The sequence below is a fragment of the Triticum urartu genome, chromosome 7, assembly GCF_003073215.2.
Source record: "Triticum urartu cultivar G1812 chromosome 7, Tu2.1, whole genome shotgun sequence".
In the NCBI taxonomy this organism is placed as follows: Eukaryota; Viridiplantae; Streptophyta; class Magnoliopsida; order Poales; family Poaceae; genus Triticum; species Triticum urartu.
The window spans coordinates 18,576,708-18,597,328 of NC_053028.1; the positions used below are offsets into that span (position 1 = coordinate 18,576,708).

A 20,621-nucleotide genomic window follows, 5' to 3' on the forward strand; every position below is an offset into this window, starting at 1 on the left:
CATGGGATCCACTGATTGATTGGTCGACTAGGCTTTGCCAAGATGAACCGTTGCGCCTCCATGTTGGACAGTTGGCCAGCTAGAACCCTAGTGTAAACGAGTCGATTTGATATATTCTTTTCCTTTATTGCGAATCATAAGCTTCATTTACTTATCAACTGGGTTAGTCACAATGTGGCACCATGCTCTTCTCTCTATGCTTCAACTCATCATCTCGTTCCGGACATGCCAAATGCGCCACTAAATCATAATCATCATTTCGACATCTTGCATGGCTGTCCAGCAACTCAGTCTGGACCTGTATTACTATTACCAACATCCTCTCTAAGGCCGGCAGCATGCAAACTTCTGACATGGCTCGCCACAGTGTAGCCGTTCGTGGACATGGATCTGCAGAATGTGTGGAAGCAGGTATCCCTTGTGTTCCACACCACATATATATAGGAGCACGAATTAACATCTGATGTACATCCTTGCCCTTAAACCAAACCCAACCAAAATGAATGCACATAAACAAGCAAAAAAACATGGAACTCCAACCGTAGTCGTACATTCGCTACGCAATCCAAGTTGGTTCATTCATTTGCGACACACTAATTTCTTCACAGTTCAAACAATTCATAAATTCGTTGCTAATAAATGAACAGCTGGTCCACCTTTATTACATCACAATGCTTTAACAAAATACATATTTTGAAACGCACACGCCGGGGACTCCAAACTTAACAGAGGAGCTAGTGTTTTAACAAAATACAAAGTCTGAATTGCACTGACTCACAAAACCAAACCACAGCCACAACCACAACCACACGGGAATAATTGGCTAGCAGGCATATATGATGCGCCACAATAACTTGACAAACAGTTTGAACAAACCTCCACTTCCAGCAGTAATAACATAACTCCAGTCCATTCTAGTAAAGTACCTGAACAGATAATAGGATCGAGCGGCAAAGCAGAGGGATCAATCGTATGTTACTGTAACTGTGAATCGGGTAGGCTCGGAGCGACTATTGCTCTCCTCCTCTAGCTCCTTCAGAGCACGGCCCAGTGCAGAGTTATATCTGTTACCAGTGAGTTTCACCTCTGTAAGGTTCTTCAGGTGCTTGACACCGACTATCCTTTTGCATTCCCACTTATTGAAATTCACTGTAAGTTTCTGTAGATTTATCATGGATCCTTCCTCGAACTGGACAACTTCAGGATATTGCATAGGGGTGCCAACTTCCAGGTCCTTCAATGCCGGAAATTTGTGCTTCGTGCACACAACAAGTGCTGTCCCAAGGTAGAAAAAATGTTGGAACATGATGCTCTTGAGGTTAGGCAGCTTACACAGGACATCCAATAGTTGCCCATCCTTAAGCTGTGCCCACGCAAGGGTAAACTCAACAAGATATGTCAGTGACCCGACCCATTCTGGTAATTTAGTAAATCCTCCAGCGAACCTAAGGTGTCGAAGGAGGGGTGGTGGCGAATCAAGACCAATGAGATAATCCATTGTCATACCGTCGTCCTTCGCATCTCCCAAGTTGAGCCACCGGAGGGAGTACATCCTGGACAGGGAGAGGGCAAGCTGTTGACGAACATCCTCTTGCTGAGGATTGTCAGCAACGTATACAAAGATACGTTGCAGCTGCTCTAGTTCACCGAACTCTTTAGCAATCTCAACATCTTCGACTAGTACTCTATCCACCTCGCGCAATGCCTTCATGTTTGAGACTCCTCTGGGTGGCCTCCACATGACCCCCCACGCGCCCTTTTTGTCGAACCTGAGGCACTCAAGTTTCTCCAGATTTTTTACAGTACCTGGTAAATCATCAAGGCGCGTCTGCTCTAAGTCAAGTGTCAGCAAATGTTCTAGGTTGCCGACTTCAGAAGGCATGAAGCTGATATCTGTACCCTTCAAGCTCAAGAACTTCAGAAGGTACATCCGACAAATATCCTTCATATGCTTGTTAGCTAAGCCCTTGCAGTCTTCCATGTCAAGTACCCTCAACAGGGTGAACTCACCCAGTCGATCAAGCAACTTGTGCCCCTCGAGCTCAAATATACTCAGGGAACGGACATGCTGAACATTCATTTCCTCGACGCCATTCCACCTACTGCGCCCCACTGCTTTTCCCTTGGACAGAGAATCACCGACCTTGGTGGTTCCTCCTTCTCCAGCATGGACAGAGAGACGACGAATTTTATCATACGACATTGCTTGATACTGTCCACCTACCAGGCTAACAAAGTTGGCTTCCAGGGATTTGGACACAGCGACCTCAAGCATCATGTCGTGAATCCGACATGTCTCCACCCTATCATAGAAGCTGATTACATAAGCTACCATATCAATCATGTTTCTACTCACCAACTCATCAAAGTAGTCCTCTGCAACCTCCATCATGGTTTGTCCCCGCCTCCCAATGACCAGACCTTCGGCTATCCATCTCCGCAGGAGCCGAGTCTTGCTGAACACATAGTCCTCGGGAAAAATGCCAAGATACATCATGCAATCTTTCAGGTAATGTGGCAGATGGTTGTAGCTGAGTGTGATTATCTGCCTCATACCTTCTAGTGTGGGGTTGTTGTCTATCATGGAACCAATTGAATTGCAAACTGTCCCCCACTTCTCAGGCGAGTCATAGTTGGCGAGGAGGCTCGCAATGCTAACAATCGCCAATGGAAGCCCACCACATTTCTTCAAAATTATATCCATTGACACTTCTAGATTCGCTGGGCAAGAGTAATTCATGGATCCAAATGCTCTACTAAGAAATAGCTTCTTTGAGTCCGTTGATTCGAGGGGCTGGATGTGATAAATGTAGTTGCTGTGCACACTGGCACGACTGCATGCTTTACCAACAGTTTCTATCCGCGTGGTCACAATTATTCTGCTGCCACATTTGTTTTTTGGCAATTGGGATTGAATTGATTCCCAAGCAGCTATGGTCCATACATCATCGATCACAATGAGGTACCTGGTTGCAATATTTATATATGCTGTAGTTAGGACAATTTATATGGATATGCAAAAGGGCACTGATACATGCATTATTATGAAATAGTATTGGCATAAGCATCACAGCTTAATATTATGACGTACTCTCCACAAATTCGTTATGGATGTAACTCATCGTTGTTAGCTGTGAGCACTAGCCACCTACCTAAGCGACTGGTAGGGGCGACTTGTAGAAAATACAAACGTAGAGGATATGAAGGCTGTACAACTAAGTTGGGCCTGTCTTATGACTGAACGAATCTGAGGCCGCTTAGGAAATTAGGAATTGACAATGAAAAATAATTATGTAACTTTTGAGAAATTAAACTCTAAATATACTTCCGAGAACCATATACTTCTGAGAACCAATTCATAAACCCAGTCCTGTCGCGCTACTTTTGTAAATTTTGGAATTTGTGAATATTGCAATTAATATTATGTGCAATACTTAGGACACATCTAGATGCACTTTAGCGAAATATGGGTAGCTACCTATAGATTTATGCCGTAGATGAGTATCGCTGACCCTTTTTTTTAGTGGTCGCTTACCCTATTTCATGAGACGACCGATCGAGACCCTTACCAAGACCGATTTGGATAAGGCAAGCAAACCCTCTAACACGAGACTCCAAGATAAAATTTCTTGTTTGGTTCAAATCCTATGTGGTTATATTTATATGTTTCTCACCCGCAAAAAAATATTTATATATTTCGATGTATTTCTATATAGATCAAATGCTATGCTTAATCATGCTTGTGATGATACACTTAATTATTGTACTTTTTAAAAAAAAAGTGTGAATTTATTGATTGAATGTTAAGCATTAAGTGGATATAAACATAGTGAGCACACCCCGACCTCTGCATAGATAGGATGGATACAACCAACACTAACACACACAAAAAACATGCCGGCAACATAACCACATAAACCTAAAGCTATGCGTAGGCGAGGGAAAAAACTAATTGATCAGATTCGTGATCGACCCATCTGGGACGGAAGTGCGCAAGCGCAATGGCCCTGGGATGGTAATTGCCCCCCCTGCGGTGTCCGTGAGGACACTAACCATATTTTTTTCCATTGTCTGGCTGCCATTTTCTTATGGAGCTGCCTTCGAGAGACAGTGGGAGGCAACTGGGCCCATGACAACCTCCCGGATCTCTTCTGGGAAATTATTGATTCACCGTGTAGAACTCGCCCCACCCTTTGGGTGGCGATTAGTGCGCTAGCTCGGACGCTCTGGAATGTGCGCAATAAACTTGTGATTGAACATGTGATTCCACTTCGGACGACTGACGCCATTTACAAATATGTGCGGATTCTTGCAGCTCTGGCGACCGCTTAGCAAGCGGCGTCATCGGGACGGCATCAACACTATCATCGCCGGACTTCGCTCCACCGCCATCTCCCTCACGCCACCGTTACCTCCTCCACCCCCGGAGCCTGATTAGCTAGTTGCTTTCTTTTGGGGTTTGTTGTGTTGTCCCCTAGCCAGACTTATTTTATTTTATTGTTGTTGTTGCCCGTGAACATTGAGCTTGTGGATTGGTGGTATGCTTTATAATATAAAGCGGGGGAAAACCCTATTTCGTGATTCGTGATCGACAAATTACAGGAAAGAACATATCCACACCAACCATCTCATGAAAACACACGGACGACAAATTTCTTTGATAGCAACGCCTTCGGGAAGGGAGCAGCACTTAAGCGGCATCGTCGCCAACCACCTAAGAACAAAATCTAAGTTTTCACACGAAAGAAATAGTCCAGGCATATCCGAGCAATGCCATCAACAAGGTAATGGCATATGAATATCATCATCTCTAGGTAAACCAACTCGCACTATTAGGAAAACGCTTATAGATAGCCTCACATTAGTGGCGGGCACATCCAGAAAACCGCCACTACTATTTTGGACAAGTAGCGGTAGCAGGTAACAAAAAGAACACGCCACTAGAATGGAGCCACCAGTGGTGGGCGGGAATGCTTAACCGCCACACGTAATCTCTATCAAAAGTGCATGCGTGATGAAAGCTACTAGTGGCGGGCCAGCATAAATGCCCGACACTTGTGTATGAGGCAACAGTGGCGGGCTATACATATGCCCGCCACAGATAAATTTTGGAAAGCCGCAACAAAAATAAAATCAAAATATTCAGAAGTTGGCTACGGCGCGTCGCAATAGTCACCCTCCACACATATGTTAGCTATGGTGGGCAGTAGGCACCACCCGCCACACATATAACCGGCCTATACACGTTCTACATCGTGTCTTTGTCGTAACAACCTCATGTCGGATCTAACAGCCAGACCCCACAGCAAATTGCACCAAATTCATAAAATCCTTCCTCCTCCTTCCGCCGCCCTCCAAGCTTTACCCCACCTGAGCCCTCGCCGTCCGCCACCCTTGCCCTCCCATCCACTCCACCGGTCACGATCCGTCAGCATAGATGTCGTCCAGCCCGACCACGACCACCGCGACGGAGACGCAGCCCGCCTCGTCCGTCGTCGTCCCTTCCTCGGCTCCGTCCTGCAAGGCGGAGAATGTCACCCAGAAGATACGGCGGTGCCGGCAGCGTGAGAGGGAGGCGGCAGCATTGCATGGAGGTTTAGACATGGTCGAGGAGATGTCTCCGGCGCCGCGCCCGGCACCCCGCACCCTTTTCATTCGAGCGCCGACGCGGATTACGCCGTCCGACGCCGTTGGGACAGAGGAGGATTCGATGGCCGGCTGGGCCATTCCGGACAGCTTTCGCTGACGCAGAACTCGACGGTGGACGTATGTGACTCGCCGCTGCTCATTCGGGCGCAGGTGAGCACAAGCACCGGCGGCGCTCGACATGTTCGATGGAATGACCGAACAAGATGCAGTACGTTTTGTTTGCTCTTGTCCAATCAAATTTGTGCATCGACCACTAGTTCATTTCACACATGATGATACCTTGCAAACCATGATCATGTAGGAGGAGTTCATGTCGAACATGATCAATGACAATGAAGATCCGACCGAAATTGAGTATGAATTGGAGGGCACCACCGCATTTGAAGTTGGAACAACACCCGATCCCAATCCGAAGGAAAGAGGTCCGGCATTCTCAAGATATGAGGACAGCTTGTTGGTCAATGCTTGGTTGGGCTGAACCATGGATCCAATATGGGGCACTGAGCAAAAGGGGAACACGTATTGGGAGAAGATTTGGAAGGAGTATCATCAACAAAAGGAGTATGTGGAGCCGCATTCTATCGCGCCCACCCGCAATGTGGCATCTCTCCAACATCGATGGGGGTCATTCAAGGGGAAGTGAACAAGTACGTCGGCTACTACTCACAAGTGACCAAACGGTCTCAAAGTGGGATCGGAGTGGCTACTCACGTAAGCTCAATCGCCTTATCAGGTCGTCATCTGCATATGCTTCTTGTGTTTGCAATCCCATGCTCATACATATGTTTTCGCTAGACGGCGGTGGCGGCCACTATGTGTCACGAGTTGGAGAAGAAGTCATTTGCTTTTAGCCATTGTTGGACCTTATTGAATGCCAAGACGAACTGGAACCAAGTTGTGGCCGACCTAAAGGTTGGCAAGAAGAGGAATGATGGGTCAAGCTCCCACCAATCAATTGGATCGGATGATGAGAGGATGATGTTTTCATCATGAATGGTAGAGCCATCGTTCCAAAGGATAGCTCACAAGTCATGGGAAACAAATGTGAGAAGGCATGGGCCTCTCGTGATGCCGCGTCTACAAAATGTCGTCCACATGGATGGGCATTTTTTCGGCAAGGGAGAACAAGAAAGAGGAGATGTACAACCTCATGATGGATGCTCAAAGGAGAGGATGGAGTGGGACCAGAAGAGGGCGGCGAAGAAGCTCAAAATTGAACTCGAGAAGATCGAGTTAGAGAAGCAACAAGTGGTGACCAAATGGGAACTCAAGAAGGGAAAGACATTTGGCGATATTGAACTTGAGAAGGAGAGGTTGCAACTCGCACGGGACATGGAGGATGCGAAGATCATGTTGGCTGGTGATACCCGCTTGGATGGGCATGCAAAGAAGTGGCCTGCGGACAAGAAAAAGGGGATCAACGAGCGTAGGGAGTACGAGGCGGCGAGGGCGGCTGCGGCCAGGATGCAGGTGGAGCAGGACGAGCAAGATGCATTCCACCTGGAGTAGGACGCATCCCGCTTGGACATGGCACCGGACCAGTGATCCAAGGCCATGGGATAATGATTTCATTTTGGCTGTCCGGTTTGTTGAACTATGATTTGCTTTGCATTGTTTTGAATTGTTGAATTTGGACAATTTGTATCGTATGATCGACGTGTATGTATTGCATAGATTTAAGGATACGAATTTGAGGTATGTAGATGCGCGATGCAACATATGAGGGGCCGGCAGGCACTGTCCGCGGGTGTGCCCGGACGCGCCCGCGGGTGTATAAGGGGCTGGATTTATCAAGTCCGGCTGTAGATACTCTAACTGCCTGTTCACGTGGAGCGGCGACCACCTGTGGCAGATGACGCTGGTACCGCACACAAATTCAAACACTGCATGTTGCACACCCATGATGCATGGGTACGTAGCGACCATGGCGGCGATGGTAGTGTCAGATGTCTGCTCACCGTGATCTGGTCATCTGCCAGCCGGTGCCCCTCGAGGAGTTGTAGGTTATATCGCTGCTCCTCCTGCAATAGCCGGAATGCGAACACCGCTGCTCCTTCTACGGTAGCCGGAATGCATATACCGAGGGTGCCTGCTCCTCCTTGTCTGCCTCCGCCATCACCCGGCTGTATTGTTGCTCTGCCTGCAACAGGGTGAACTTGGGCACCGGCTGCTCCTGCACCAGCACCAGCGCTTACTCCTCCTTTGCCGCCTCCTCCATCATCTCGTCATCCTCGTCCGAGCTCGGAGCTCTTTCACCACCCACGACGGTAGACGATGGGGGATTAGAGGAAGGGGTAGTGCGTTGGCATCTCGGGCAAAGGGAGATGGGGCTCAGAGGGGTAGAGTTGTGTGGCATTGCCAGCCAGCTTTCAATAGTGGGCGCTCGGGTAGGCGGAGCGACGGCTTGAATATGGCCGCCTAGAGTTGCGCGCCTTCTCGTTCATCGTGCCCCTATGAATATCGGCCAGGCGGACTGCCAGTCAACCGGCTTGTATGTGCTTGGAAGCCATCCCGCCCGGTCATGTTACCATGAACCTGTTAGAATAATCTTGATGTTTAGGTTTAAAGCATAGCTAGCTAGGAGTCTAGCCGGTGATTGATTAGTAGATTATAAGGCAAGAGTACTAGTCCGTGTCCTGGTGGGTTTCTTAGGTGTAGGTTTAGGTCCAATATATATGCAGGTATACGGGCATGAGTTGAATAGGGGAGAAAAAAGGAGAAATAAAGAAAAAAGAACAAGGCACGACAGGTGCCTTTGGCAAAAGGTTTTGCGTCTGCGTGTTCATCGTGATTTGATGTGATCGATCCTGTGGGTGAATTCCAACAATTGGTATCAGAGCAAGGTTGATTTAAAGTCGTGCTTGCCCCGGGGTGGCGATCTGCTAGCGCCTCGGGGCGGGCGATATGGTCGCTGGGTGGTGCAGCGACGAGGAGAAACAAGCGATCGTCGTTCATTGGAGCGACAAGGAGGGAGACGGCAGGTTGTCGTCGGCAAGGCGGTGGAAGAAGATCGTTGATGGGGAGGTGGTGCCGAGGTGCGGTGCTAGAGCTCATCAAGATCGTCGTCCGGGGGAGTCGGATGATTCATGGAGTCGTGCGAGTTTGCACGGTCAGTTGTCATTGCGTCTGTAAGTCGTCGTCGTGTCCAAGTGCTCGCCTTGGTCATGATTCGTTGAAGTGGATGCAGTGTGCACGGTGTTCCGTGAGTTATGTCCATGTCCTCGTGGAGCGTTCTGGTTGCGGCCAGTGTGTATTCGGTGTGATGCCGAAGGCGGACGGTGGTAGGCGAAGCCATCGTAAAGCAAGGAGGTGTGCGAGCAGTGGAGAGTGGATCTACTGCAAGCAAGTACAATGAGTATGGTGCGGACCGAGTGCAAGGCAGCGGCCATGCAATGGCGGTGGCACAACATGGCAGAGCAAGGAGGCGCACTGCATGTTTCCAGGCGGGTCATACTCAGTGTACGGATATGACAGTTGAAGATCAAGCTCGGCGTGTAGTGGGACAATGACCAGTTAAGTTGAACGACGTGAAGATTGATGATGCGTCCAATCTTACACGTTGCACACGTAGATGCGACCATGTGGGCTGGTAGTCCGGATCATACATTGAAGTTTGAATCGACAAGTCATGAAGCTGCAACGAGTCAAGATCGAAGAAGCATAGAAGACCAAAATCAAGATTAAGGAGAGATTGTTAGAATAATCTTGATGTTTAGGTTTAAAGCATAGCTAGCTAGGAGTCTACGTAGTGTGTCCTAGTAAGTTTAGCTAATCGTGTTCAATCTAGCAGGTGATTGATTAGTAGATCAAGGCAAGAGTACTAGTCCGTGTCCTGGTGGGTTTCTTAGGTGTGCGTCCGTGTTGTATTTGGAAGTCCAGGTTGAGTCGGCTTGCCGTAGGTTTAGGTCCAATATATATGCAGGTATACGGGCGTGAGTTGAATAGGGGAGAAAAAAGAAGAAATAAAGAAAAAAAAACAAGGCACGACAGGTGCCTTTGGCAAAAGTTTTTACGTCTGCGTGTTTATTGTGATTTGATGTGATCGATCCTATGGACGAATTTCAACAGAACCAGCATAAATGCGGTGAGAAGAGTAAGTGGGTGTGATGAAAGATGTGCTTGGAAGCCATCCCGCCCGGTCATGTTACCATAATTATTTTCCTGGATGGGATCTAGCTACGAATTCTTTCAAGTGTACATGACTACAGGAGTACTCAAATTAGCATATATATAGATGTGCATCGTACCGTAAAAAGCATACTGATAGTCTGTAAGCCGTATGTTTAACTCTCTATACGTACCTCGTGTCCTTGAGAAGCACCTTCAGCTTCTCGGCTAGACCATGTAGGTCCATGTTTTCAATATTATCCAAGGGGTCTTCAACCTTGGCCTTGATGTCTTCCTCAGTACCTATCTTGGGCTTGACGATCTGACGAAGCACGCGTATTAGCAATCCCTTCAGATCTTTACCACCGTCGAACGTCTGGGACACAGAGACTTGCGCTTGGCGCTGAAAATCCGCCTCCAGCTGCCGGCACATCTCCATGGCCAGCGTAGTCTTCCCCAGCCCTCCAAATCCCACGATAGAGAACACCTGGAGCTGCTCCGTGACAAATTCGTTGTCACTCACCACCTTGAGCTTCTTGGCGAGGGTTTCAGCCTGCTCCTTGATGCCGACGAAGTGGTGAGGATCGTTGGCAGGACGGAGGGCATGCGCGGACGTCGCTACCGGCCGAACATGGGCTGATGAAGGAGTTGGTCGGCTGAAGGCGTAACGCGCATGGCGCTCGCTGATAGCAACAGCACGAGCGTGGAGCGCCCGGATCTCGCGAGCTAGTCGACGGCGAGGGAAAAGCGTCGCCAGGAGGCGTTTTGACCAGACGACAAAACGGTCTCTCGGCCTGCACCGGATGCGGAAGATGTAGAGGTGAACGCAGTCCTCCGCGTCGTAGGCGAGCTCGCTGACCTGCCTCACCCACTCCCGGATGAAGGGGTCAGCGGCGCCCTCCTCAGCATCGGAGTGCATGCGGAGGATGGCGTTCATGGTAGCCAGCTCGTCGCTGAGCTCAGTCACCTGGGCGCCGACGCCGCGGAGCTGCCGGTACTCCCCGCCCACCAGCTGCCCCACAACGGACACAAGCTGCCCCGCGCCCTCCATTCTCCCCCGGCCCCCCTATTGGTTGTTTCTCTTGATGGGGATGAAGAAAGATGCAGAGCTTTGTGCTGTGGTTCGCGATTTCTGATGCGTTTTGGAGGTCACGGGGTCTGTGAGTGTAACAGAGAGTGTAGTTCTTTTATCTGAGAAAGAAAGAAATAATATAGTTGGAACTTCGAAAAAGAGGAAAAGACGAGCCATTGGCTGACGGTGTATTATAAGCAACCTGCACAACCACCAACACATCTACCCGTTGCAGTTGAAACAAAAAAAAGACACATCTACCCATGATGCATGGCGGGACGTGTTTAAAAAATAATCTTGTTTCGAAAGACTCGTCGTATTTGCTGACCGGTCGTCAAAGTGCTGTATCAATCTCTGTAGTTAATTGACCAACGCAAATCTCGACGCCCCGCAAAAAATAGATCACTATGCCGACATGAAAATTTCTTACTACTTACGCTGTGTTGCATCCACCCTTTGGCTGCCACGCGGGGTCTACCCTGGCCTAAGCCCACACCACAGTGGTAGAGTATCCAGAACGAGCGGGAAAAATGTCCCGTGGTGTAAACATCTCGGTCCTCCCCCTTTGCCAACTGGCACTTGTTTTTCTTAATCTCGCGCAGCCCTCCCAAAACTGCTATCCGTCTGCGCGCACCTCATTTCAAATGGAACCGCTACCACCAACGGCAACAGTACAATAGATGTGCAAGTGTGGCTACGCATGCAAATTTTTGTATTTTCACGTGATTGCAAGTTTCCTCTTTCCCTTACTACCTCCTTCTGTGTTTATTAGGCCTCCTTTTGTTTTGGGTTCAACTTCGACCTTAAATTTAACTAGCAAAGTATAGGTTATATACCAAAAAATATGGCAAATCTATGGTGAAACTCAGACAGAAAACAATAAGCCTTGAGGAGTATTTGATAGCTTACTAACTTACATGACGGTCAGAATCTTGTCACCAAGCATGGAGATATAGAAGATGTCCTTTGGCGGCATTTCATGAAAAGAATTGGTGGCCTCCTTAACTTAGAGAACAATTTTAATTGGGATTTTCTTGGTCCAGCAAGACATGATCTTGCGCATCTCGAGGATCCTTATTCGGAGAAGGGACTTTTTTAGGACATTTTCGTATGGGTGTGACCTAGCTTTATTCAATCATAATAAAACGTGCCATGCAAATGATATCAGTGGGATTCAGCAGCCACACATGGCGCCCCATGTCTAGAGTTACAAAAGCTTTTGCTAACTCATATGCCTCCCAATTCATCTCCCTTCTCTCATGCTCAATGTGGACTTCGACAAAATCTAACATATTTGCTTTGATTTCGTGTATTACGGCTGAGCTGGTCCCCATATAGGGACCATCGAGGTGCTTCACCAAGGCCAAACAATCAGTCACCACTTGAATTTTTACGTTTGGTGAAGAAATGATGATGTACGGGCCACACACAAGATGTTGATCACCCTTCTATAAATAACTAGCTTATTTTCTCATGTAGCAAGATCACACATTAGTTTCCACGAAGACAATGGTAAAGGGTTGGAGGATACTAACAATGATGATCATGGTTAATGGCACCGACGATCAGATAGCGCGACTTCGAGGGGTATGAGATGTATACAAACCGGGACTAAATGTGCACCTCTAGTCCCAGTTTGTGACACGACCGGGACTAAATGTGCTGGTGGAGGGCCCCAGCCTGACACCAGCCTGCCACCACCCCTCTAGTCCCGGTTCGTGTCACGAACCGGTACTAGAGGTTCAACCCGAACCGGGACTAATGATGCCCGCCCCCTAGCCGTTGGAACCGGGACTAGTGGTCACATTAGTACCGGTCCGTTTCCAAACGGGACTAATGGGGCTCACGTAAAGTCGTTTTTCTACTAGTGGCATAGATGGATTTCACTGTTCTAGTTGGTGCTACTCATGTCAATTAGTTTGATCGGTTTTTCGCATAAAACATGCAAATTGCAGACATGAAACTTTGGATTGTTCTTATATCATGAACGACTTGTGCCAGAACTATTTAGTGATAAAATGTATAATGTACACTCTGAGTTATATTCTAGGTGCAATGTATTGACATGCAACCGTGGGTTTTAAAGCAGTGAATAGCCTATTGGTATGAAAAAATTTAATAGTATAATATAAAGTGTAACAAAGCATATAGAATCATTATATTATTTATTTTGGAAACATATTGCAAAAAAAATCCTATTAGCTATTTCAGCGCTCTTTTCCTTTCGTAAGTTTTGTTTTAAAGGGAGAGTTGAAATGCTGCGGTGACAACCTCGCATGTTAAACATTTTGAATCTCTCTTCATGTACACAAGTCTTTAAGATGAAGGTAACTAAACCATACATACAAAAATATAACTAGAAACGAACTCTTATTAAGCAATATATACACACATGGCTCCTAGAGGACCGTAGACATGCTTCAACATTCCACGTGGGGTTGCTCATATTTATGTGCTAGAAATGTCAACAGCTACACCCTTTGTGTTTGAATTTAAGGATCAAAATAGTTGGCATAATATGTTTGGTGAAGAAATGGTGATGTCCGGGCCACACATAGCATTGGCCACTCGCTAACCTCCTATATACAACTAGTTTGTCCCCATGCAATTGGATCCAGTTTAGACTCCAGGGGAGAATAGAAAAGTGTGGGAGGAGAGCAACAATGAAGAGCAGGGTAAAGGGCACCGGCGACCACATGGAACGGTCTGAGGGAATGAGATGCACTGGGAATCTAAGTCGGGGAATTTGATAGAACGATAGGTCGTGGACAAACGATGAATGTAGCGAGTATCTAATAATTGGCGGCTTTTTTAACATTCTGGACGTGCACAGCGCGATTCTATGTCATCAAGTTAGCGCGATTAGGCCTAGACGCTTTGCAGCCATAGAACCCGTCCCTCAAGTGGCACGCTAATTTATAATACAATGTCTTTGCCTCCTACGCATGTGTCTGTGTAGTCCAGAATTGTCTCAGTGTGACCTATACAAGAACAAAGTTTGATTAGTGCCATGGTAGTAATTCCGTTTTACAAATAGCAGAGCACCACTTGGTGAAACGGAGCATAGTTGAATGAACCAGCTGGTCAGTAGCTAAACACGAAAACACAGAATTGTGATTTATTAACATTTATTTATCATCCCACATCCTAATTCAGGAACCGAATATTCCACTAGTATCATTTTTATTTTTTGCAGGGATATACTACTACAGTAATCATTGATCCGTACTTGTTCTTGCATTATAGTAGTACCTGAGTTGCAGCCGGTTGGCAGGAACTTTTTACTTGACTTAATTTTTATTTCGGCACAAAGAGCTTTTGAGACAGTGACTTCAGAGGTCAAAGATAGTTGGTCGCCTTTCGAATCGGGTTTAGAAATGGTCGGTTGGGTTTGGTGTAGTGCCTGCTCGAGTTTTTTTTTTTTGACAAGGGAAACCCTGCTCCAGCAATTTTTTAGAAATCCCAACTCTTTATTACTCAAAGTTCACAATGTATGGGATACAAATAGGGTCATGAGGTTGGGCTAAGCAGATGTGGCTCCCCTGACGTAAGGAGTGAGAAAAATGAGCAAGGGAATGGGCTTTGCAATCCGATGCCCGACCCTCCAAAACAAAATTACAATTAAAATTCGAAGCTTGCAATTTGATTTCAGCAACAATTTGACAATGGACCGTGCAGCTTCCGTATTGGATGTCCCTTGCAACTTGCTTTGAATCTGTAGCGATCACAATGTCATGTAGAAGAAGATCCTCATCAAAAGATGGTGCTTCTCTGCAAGTGTTTTTTTTAGGCAATCTCAGTGTTGTCTGTTGAGTTGGTACCCAATTAGTATGGGCTGGCCCGACAACAAGGTAGCAGTCCATCTAGGGCATTTCTTTTTCCAAAAAAGCAGCAGATGGGACAAAGAGAGCGGAGCAGTGCATACTAATGGGTATGGAGGAGAGAATGCGCCGCCGCCGGCCACTGCTGCAGTGCTGCCTCGCTCTACAAGGTCATCACTGTTTTCCGCATTCTCGCCTGATCCCTAGCTTAACTCCTCCCTTCGTCCATTCATGTATCCTCTGGTCTGTTGGTACTCCGTCCTCATGGGTTCGATTCTTTATCTCCATGGTGTAATTTTAGAACCATAGAATAGGTGAGACTGACTGACTGATTGGATGATTAATTGATGGACTAGATTTTCCAAAGGCTAGAACCCTAGATGAGAACACCACTTTGATTTTGTTTCATGGCCTCGACCAGGCTAACTGTAGTTCATTCGATGTATTTTTGTGTGCCCTTGGAAATTACCTTGTTTGTGAGAGTTCAAGCTAACTGTTTGTTATCTCTAGTTTATTACTTCGTCCGTGCAGGCTTAGGCCAAGTTCAGCCATCACCGCAGCCTGAGCCTCACCAGTTAATTGTTGATTCCTCAAAAAACTAATCAGTTATTTGCACCTTATATTACCTTATATACTACTCCCTTCATTCCAAAATATAGTGCATCCGCACTTCCCGAGGTTCAATTTTGACCATAAATTTAACGAACGAGACCAACTGCGGCGGGAGAAAAAATTATATAATTGAAAACTTCTTTCGAATACAAATTCACTGATATAATTTTTGCTCCCGCCGCAATCTGTCTTCGTAGTTAAATTTACGGTCAAAGTTGAAGCACAGGAATAAAGGAAGCACTACATTGTGGAATGGAGGGAGTACTACCAAGAAAAAGGAGCGTTAACATCCCTCCCCCTGTTTAATCCTATAGCCCAATGGTATACATTATCTTGCCCTGGCCATAAGAAAGCACTGAAATCCAATGGAGTTAAATCCTTATTTTTATGACTTACTTTAAAAAAATTAAATACTCTCTCTGATCCATATTTATTGTCGCTGATTTAGTACAACTCTGTACTCTCTCCATTCCACAATATAGTGCTTTCTCTATCCCCGTGCTTCAACTTTGACCGCAAATTTACCTACCAAGACCGATTGCGACGGGAGCAAAAATTATATCAGTGGATTCGTATTTGAAAGAAGTTTTCAATTATATAATTTTTTCTCCCACCGCAGTTGGTCTCGTTGGTTAAATTTATGGTCAAAGTTGGACCTCAGAAAGCGCGGGCGCACTATATTTTGGAATGGAGAGAGTACTAAAGTTATAATAAATCAATAACAATTAATATGGATTGGAGTGATTAGTTTGTTGTTAGTTCAAGCGTAATTGCACTCTGAAGAACCACACATGCGAATTGTCTTTCTTATTCTTCATACATTCTTCTCAGGGCTTTAGTTTCTTTATTGCCTTTGTCTAATTTGTTTGCTTTCAATTTTACATGTATTGCAGAGAGTGCGTCTGTCGTACTGCTCGTCACCTTCGTCTCCACTTCATCCCTTATGTCCCATCTCCAAGGCTGGGAAGACCTCCCAGATGAGCTTTTGCATTTTTTTTAGAAATGGAGGATTACGCCGGCCTCTGCATCTGAGCGATGCATGCAGCCATTTTATTAATTATTCTCAGAGACTTTACAAAGCATTACATCAGTAAGTCTGAAGCCACCATCTTGGCGATATCTGTCGCTACTCCTATCCACTTGATGCAGGGGTGTCGAATGTCCGAGCCTAATATCAAATAGACATCAGACCAAAACCTAACATCTAATGTCGGATGCCCCATCCCAGCCACATACCGAAAATGGGTCACACACCGGTCCGGTGCACTCACCGAGGCTACCGCAGCTGTCATCCACCTAAACATCTTCAGAGCAGGCACCGACGCAAAGACCTTGCCAGGTCAGCTGTCGACGCCACCATGGCACCAGATAGCGCCACCGCCCTGCGCTCGTCCATCTAGCCGCATCTGTCGTCGATATCTAGCTGCACCATGCTACCAATATTCGTCGTCATCGACGCGGCAGAAACAACGCCGCACCTCATCCACACCGTCGCCGCTGCTAGAGCTATGTGGAGTCCATCACCCACAACATCTCTCTGCAAAACAGGAGAACCTCCCAAGACGACACCTCCATGGAGCGACGCGATGGACGCCACCGCCGCCCAATCCAGATTGAATTTTGGACTTCCGTCCGGGAGGGGTTGGGAAGTGGATACGAGAGACCTTGACATCTCCTCCACGGAGGGTAACAACGTCAAGAGACGTCGCCGATGTCGGACCAAACAAGCCGATCAAAGTTTCCTCCAGTCCCCATCCTATACCACCAAACATTCGTCGGCTTCGGATCCAACAATGGACTGATACGTCCATTTTGCATCATGCTTTTGTATCAATATTTATTGCATTATGGGCTGTTATTACACATTATGTCACAATACTTATGCCTATTCTCTCTTATTTTACAAGGTTTACATAAAGAGGGAGAATGCCGGCAGCTGGGATTCAGGGCTGGAAAAGGAGCAAATATTAGAGACATATTCCGCACAGCTCCAAAAGTCCTGAAACTTCACAGAAGCTCTTTCCAGAATATATAAAAAATATTGAGCGCAAGAAGTACCAGAGGGGGCCCACACCCTGGCCACGAGGGTGAGGGGCGCGCCCTACCCCCCTGGGCGCGCCCCCTGCCTCGTGGGCCCCCTGGTGGCCCTCCGATGCCCATCTTCTGCTATATGGAGTCTTTCGTCGAGGAAAAAAAATCATAAGCAAGCTTTCGGGACGAGACTCCGCCGCCACAAGCTGAACCTTGGCGGAACCAATCTACGGCTCTAGCGGAGCTGTTCTGCCGGGGAAACTTCCTTTTGGGAGGGGGAAATCATCACCATCGTCATCACCAACGATCCGCTCATCGGGAGGGGTCAATCTCCATCAACATCTTCACCAGCACCATCTCATTTCAAACCCTAGTTCATGTCTTGTATCCAATCTTTGTCATATAGCCTGGGATTGGTACCTGCGGGTTGCTAGTAGTGTTGATTACACCTTGTAGTTGATGCTATTTGGTTTACTTGGTGGAAGATCATATATTCAGATCAATTATGCATATTAATACCCCTCTAATTATGAACATGAATATGCGTTGTGAGTAGTTACGTTTGTTCCTAAGGACATGGGAGAAGTCTTGCTATTAGTAGTCATGTGAATTTGGTATTCGTTCAATATTTTGATGAGATGTATGTTATCATCCCTCTAGTGGTGTCGTGTGAACATCGACTACATGACACTTCACCATTGTTTGGGTCTAGAGGAAGGCGTTGGGAAGTGATAAGTAGATGATGGGTTGCTAGAGTGACGAAAGCTTAAACCCTAGTTTATGCGTTGCTTCCTAAGGGGCTGATTTGGATCCATATGTTTCATGCTATGGTTAGGTTTACCTTAATACTTCTGTTGTAGTTGCGGATGCTTGCAATACGAGTTAGTCATAAGTGAGATGCTTGTCCAAGTAAGGGCAGCACCCAAGCACCGGTCTATCCACATATCAGATTATCAAATTACCGAACGCAAATCATATGATCGTGATGAAAACTAACTTGACAATAATTCCCATGTGTCCTCGGGAGCGCTTTACATCATATAAGATTTTGTCCAGGCTTCTCCTTTGCTACAAAAAGGATTGGGCCATCTTGCTGCACCTTATTTACTTTTATTACTTGTTACTCGTTACCAATTACCTTATCACAAAACTATATGTTACCGATAATTTCAGTGCTTGCAGAGAATACCTTGCTGAAAACCGCGTATCATTTTCTTCTGCTCCTCGTTGGGTTCGACACTCTTACTTATCGAAAGGACTACATAGATCCCTTATACTTGTGGGTCATCATGGACCATGAACCGAAACCTGTAGAGATGAGAGAGCCATGGGGCTCAACCCACCATGAAGGAGGACCGAGAAGCATCCATCCTAGATCTCCAGGCGCCAAATCCAACGATTCGGCGTGGTCAGTGACGATCACCACCACTCCGCAGCGGTCGATGGCGTTCAAGCCCAAGATCCAGAATTGGATCTGATCTCAACCCGGCAGTGCCCGCGACCACCGATCTTGCCTACCACGCAGCCGTCACCACGCCGCGAGCAGGTCGCCGCCCCCGCAGCGATGTGCACGACGTCACCAAGAAACCCACCCGCCGCGCCGCTTGACCCCACGCTAGCCCTGTGCCCCGCCCGATCTGGCTTCCCCGCGCCAGCCGCAACAGACAAGGAGGGAGACGCCCCGCCACTGCCTAGTCGGCCATGCTTTTCCTGACGGTGCTGCGGACGGCGGCGAGGAGAGGTGGAGGTGGAGGAGGGCCGAGAGGACGGTGGCTAGGGTTCCCCCTAGGTCGCCCGCAGGGGCGACTCGAGGGTGACGAGATCATGCCTTCTGCCTCTGCGTTAGATGAGCTTTTGCATGCCACTATTTCTCTCTTATGCTCCTTCTGTGACCTCTTGCCTTCGCTGCAACCTGTCGCTCTTGGCGTGCCAAATCTATCCCCGCTCCGTATATCAACATCGACTCGGTGACAATGCCCAAGCTCTTAATCTATATTCTAGCAATATTCTCCATAAGCTACAAACATGTAAAGTCATTGACCCAGCCAACTAAAACGCCACCCTTCACTGCCAAATTTCTCAAGAAGCTTTGACCACATAATGCATCATGCGCTCTTCTTATAGCCAACCCATCTATTATCACCGTGGATTTTGCCATGTTGTGGATGTGTTCACTGGCGCCGAGGTAACGTCTCCGCATCTCCCATTGAGCGATGATTGTTATGGTCACTACTGTGGCATGTTAACAACTTCCCTTGCATCAGCCAGTTCACATCTCCTCAACAGCACTCTCTCATCCCTCTTCGATTGGCTGATAGGAAGTGACTCTTGGTTTGAACTGGAGCTTTCTGTATAACTACAAGAGATTGTGCAATGGAATGATGAGTTCATCACTATGGATTGTCCTGCGCATACCTACACTCTACGGCTAGTCCCCCAGGCCTACAAAAGATAACATACAAGAGGTCGCATCTCGAGATCTTTTACGGTACATCCAGTGGCGGATCCCAGAAATAAAATGGAGGGTGTGCACACTTCCAAAAAATTGAGGTCTATTTTCACCTGCATGGATTGGCCTTAAAAAACAGAAAAATTTTAAATGGTAATAAAACATTTTCCAAAATTCACCTAGCACATCCTCTAGGTACGCCACTGAGTACATCTAATTAATATGAGCCGTCCATTCTCGGTCATTCAATGGACTAGATCCATCAATACTACCGAACAAAATCAGTAGTATTTTCTGTCTGAAGGGTGAAATCGAAAGACAATCAAAACAAATACTAAAACTCTACAGGCTAAATCGTAGGTGTGTTTTCTTCTCGATGCAGTCCATCCATTTCGGGACTATTGGCGGAAGCCCGATTCCTCGATTACTTTCCAGCAGAGATGCAAGAAAGAGATGATTGTATCTCGCCAGGTCGCCCCAATCGATCCTTGCCGGCCGCTGATCGGTGCCTTTTGACGAGAAAGACACCACGTACGAAGCTAACCAAAGCTAGCGTCCCTGATTAGATCGATTATGTTCAGATGCATTAGTACGATATGATAAGCAGCCAATAGATCCCGGCGATCACGCGTGGTATACGTATACAAGTCGAAGGCTGCACACAAGCAACACATGCATACTATGCAGTCGAATCTCACCGAAACAAAGGATGGACGAACGACGGTGAAGCGTAGCATGACCGTGGCCGGATGAGTGAGCACACACATGATGGACTGTCGTACAGTATAGACGGATGCCGCGATGACAGTGATGGCAACGATGAGGCCAGACGCGGGTAGTCACAGCTAGGGGTCCTATCATTTACGAACCAAAAATTGAC

The 20,621-nt window shown here is 47.0% G+C and overlaps 1 protein-coding gene across 1 annotated transcript; it reads right to left on the reverse strand.

Moving 5' to 3' along the window:
- Positions 1-617: 617 nt before the first annotated feature.
- On the reverse strand, positions 618-10,941 carry LOC125525906 (disease resistance protein Pik-2-like). Its single transcript, XM_048690914.1, has 2 exons — positions 9,951-10,941; positions 618-2,966 (listed from the first exon to the last, which is right to left on the reverse strand). The coding sequence occupies exons 1-2, from the start codon at positions 10,805-10,807 to the stop codon at positions 965-967; spliced, it is 2,859 nt and encodes a 952-aa protein (XP_048546871.1). The 5' UTR covers positions 10,808-10,941; the 3' UTR covers positions 618-964.
- Between the last annotated feature and the right edge of the window lie 9,680 nt (positions 10,942-20,621).

Coding starts and splice junctions, on each gene's coding strand:
- LOC125525906 (XM_048690914.1), bottom strand. CDS start 10,807: ATGGAGGGCGCGGGGCAGCTTGTGTCCGTTGTGGGGCAGCTGGTGGGC. Junction 2,967..9,950: donor GTGCTTCTCAAGGACACGAG/GTACGTATAGAG, acceptor TATTGCAACCAG/GTACCTCATTGTGATCGATG.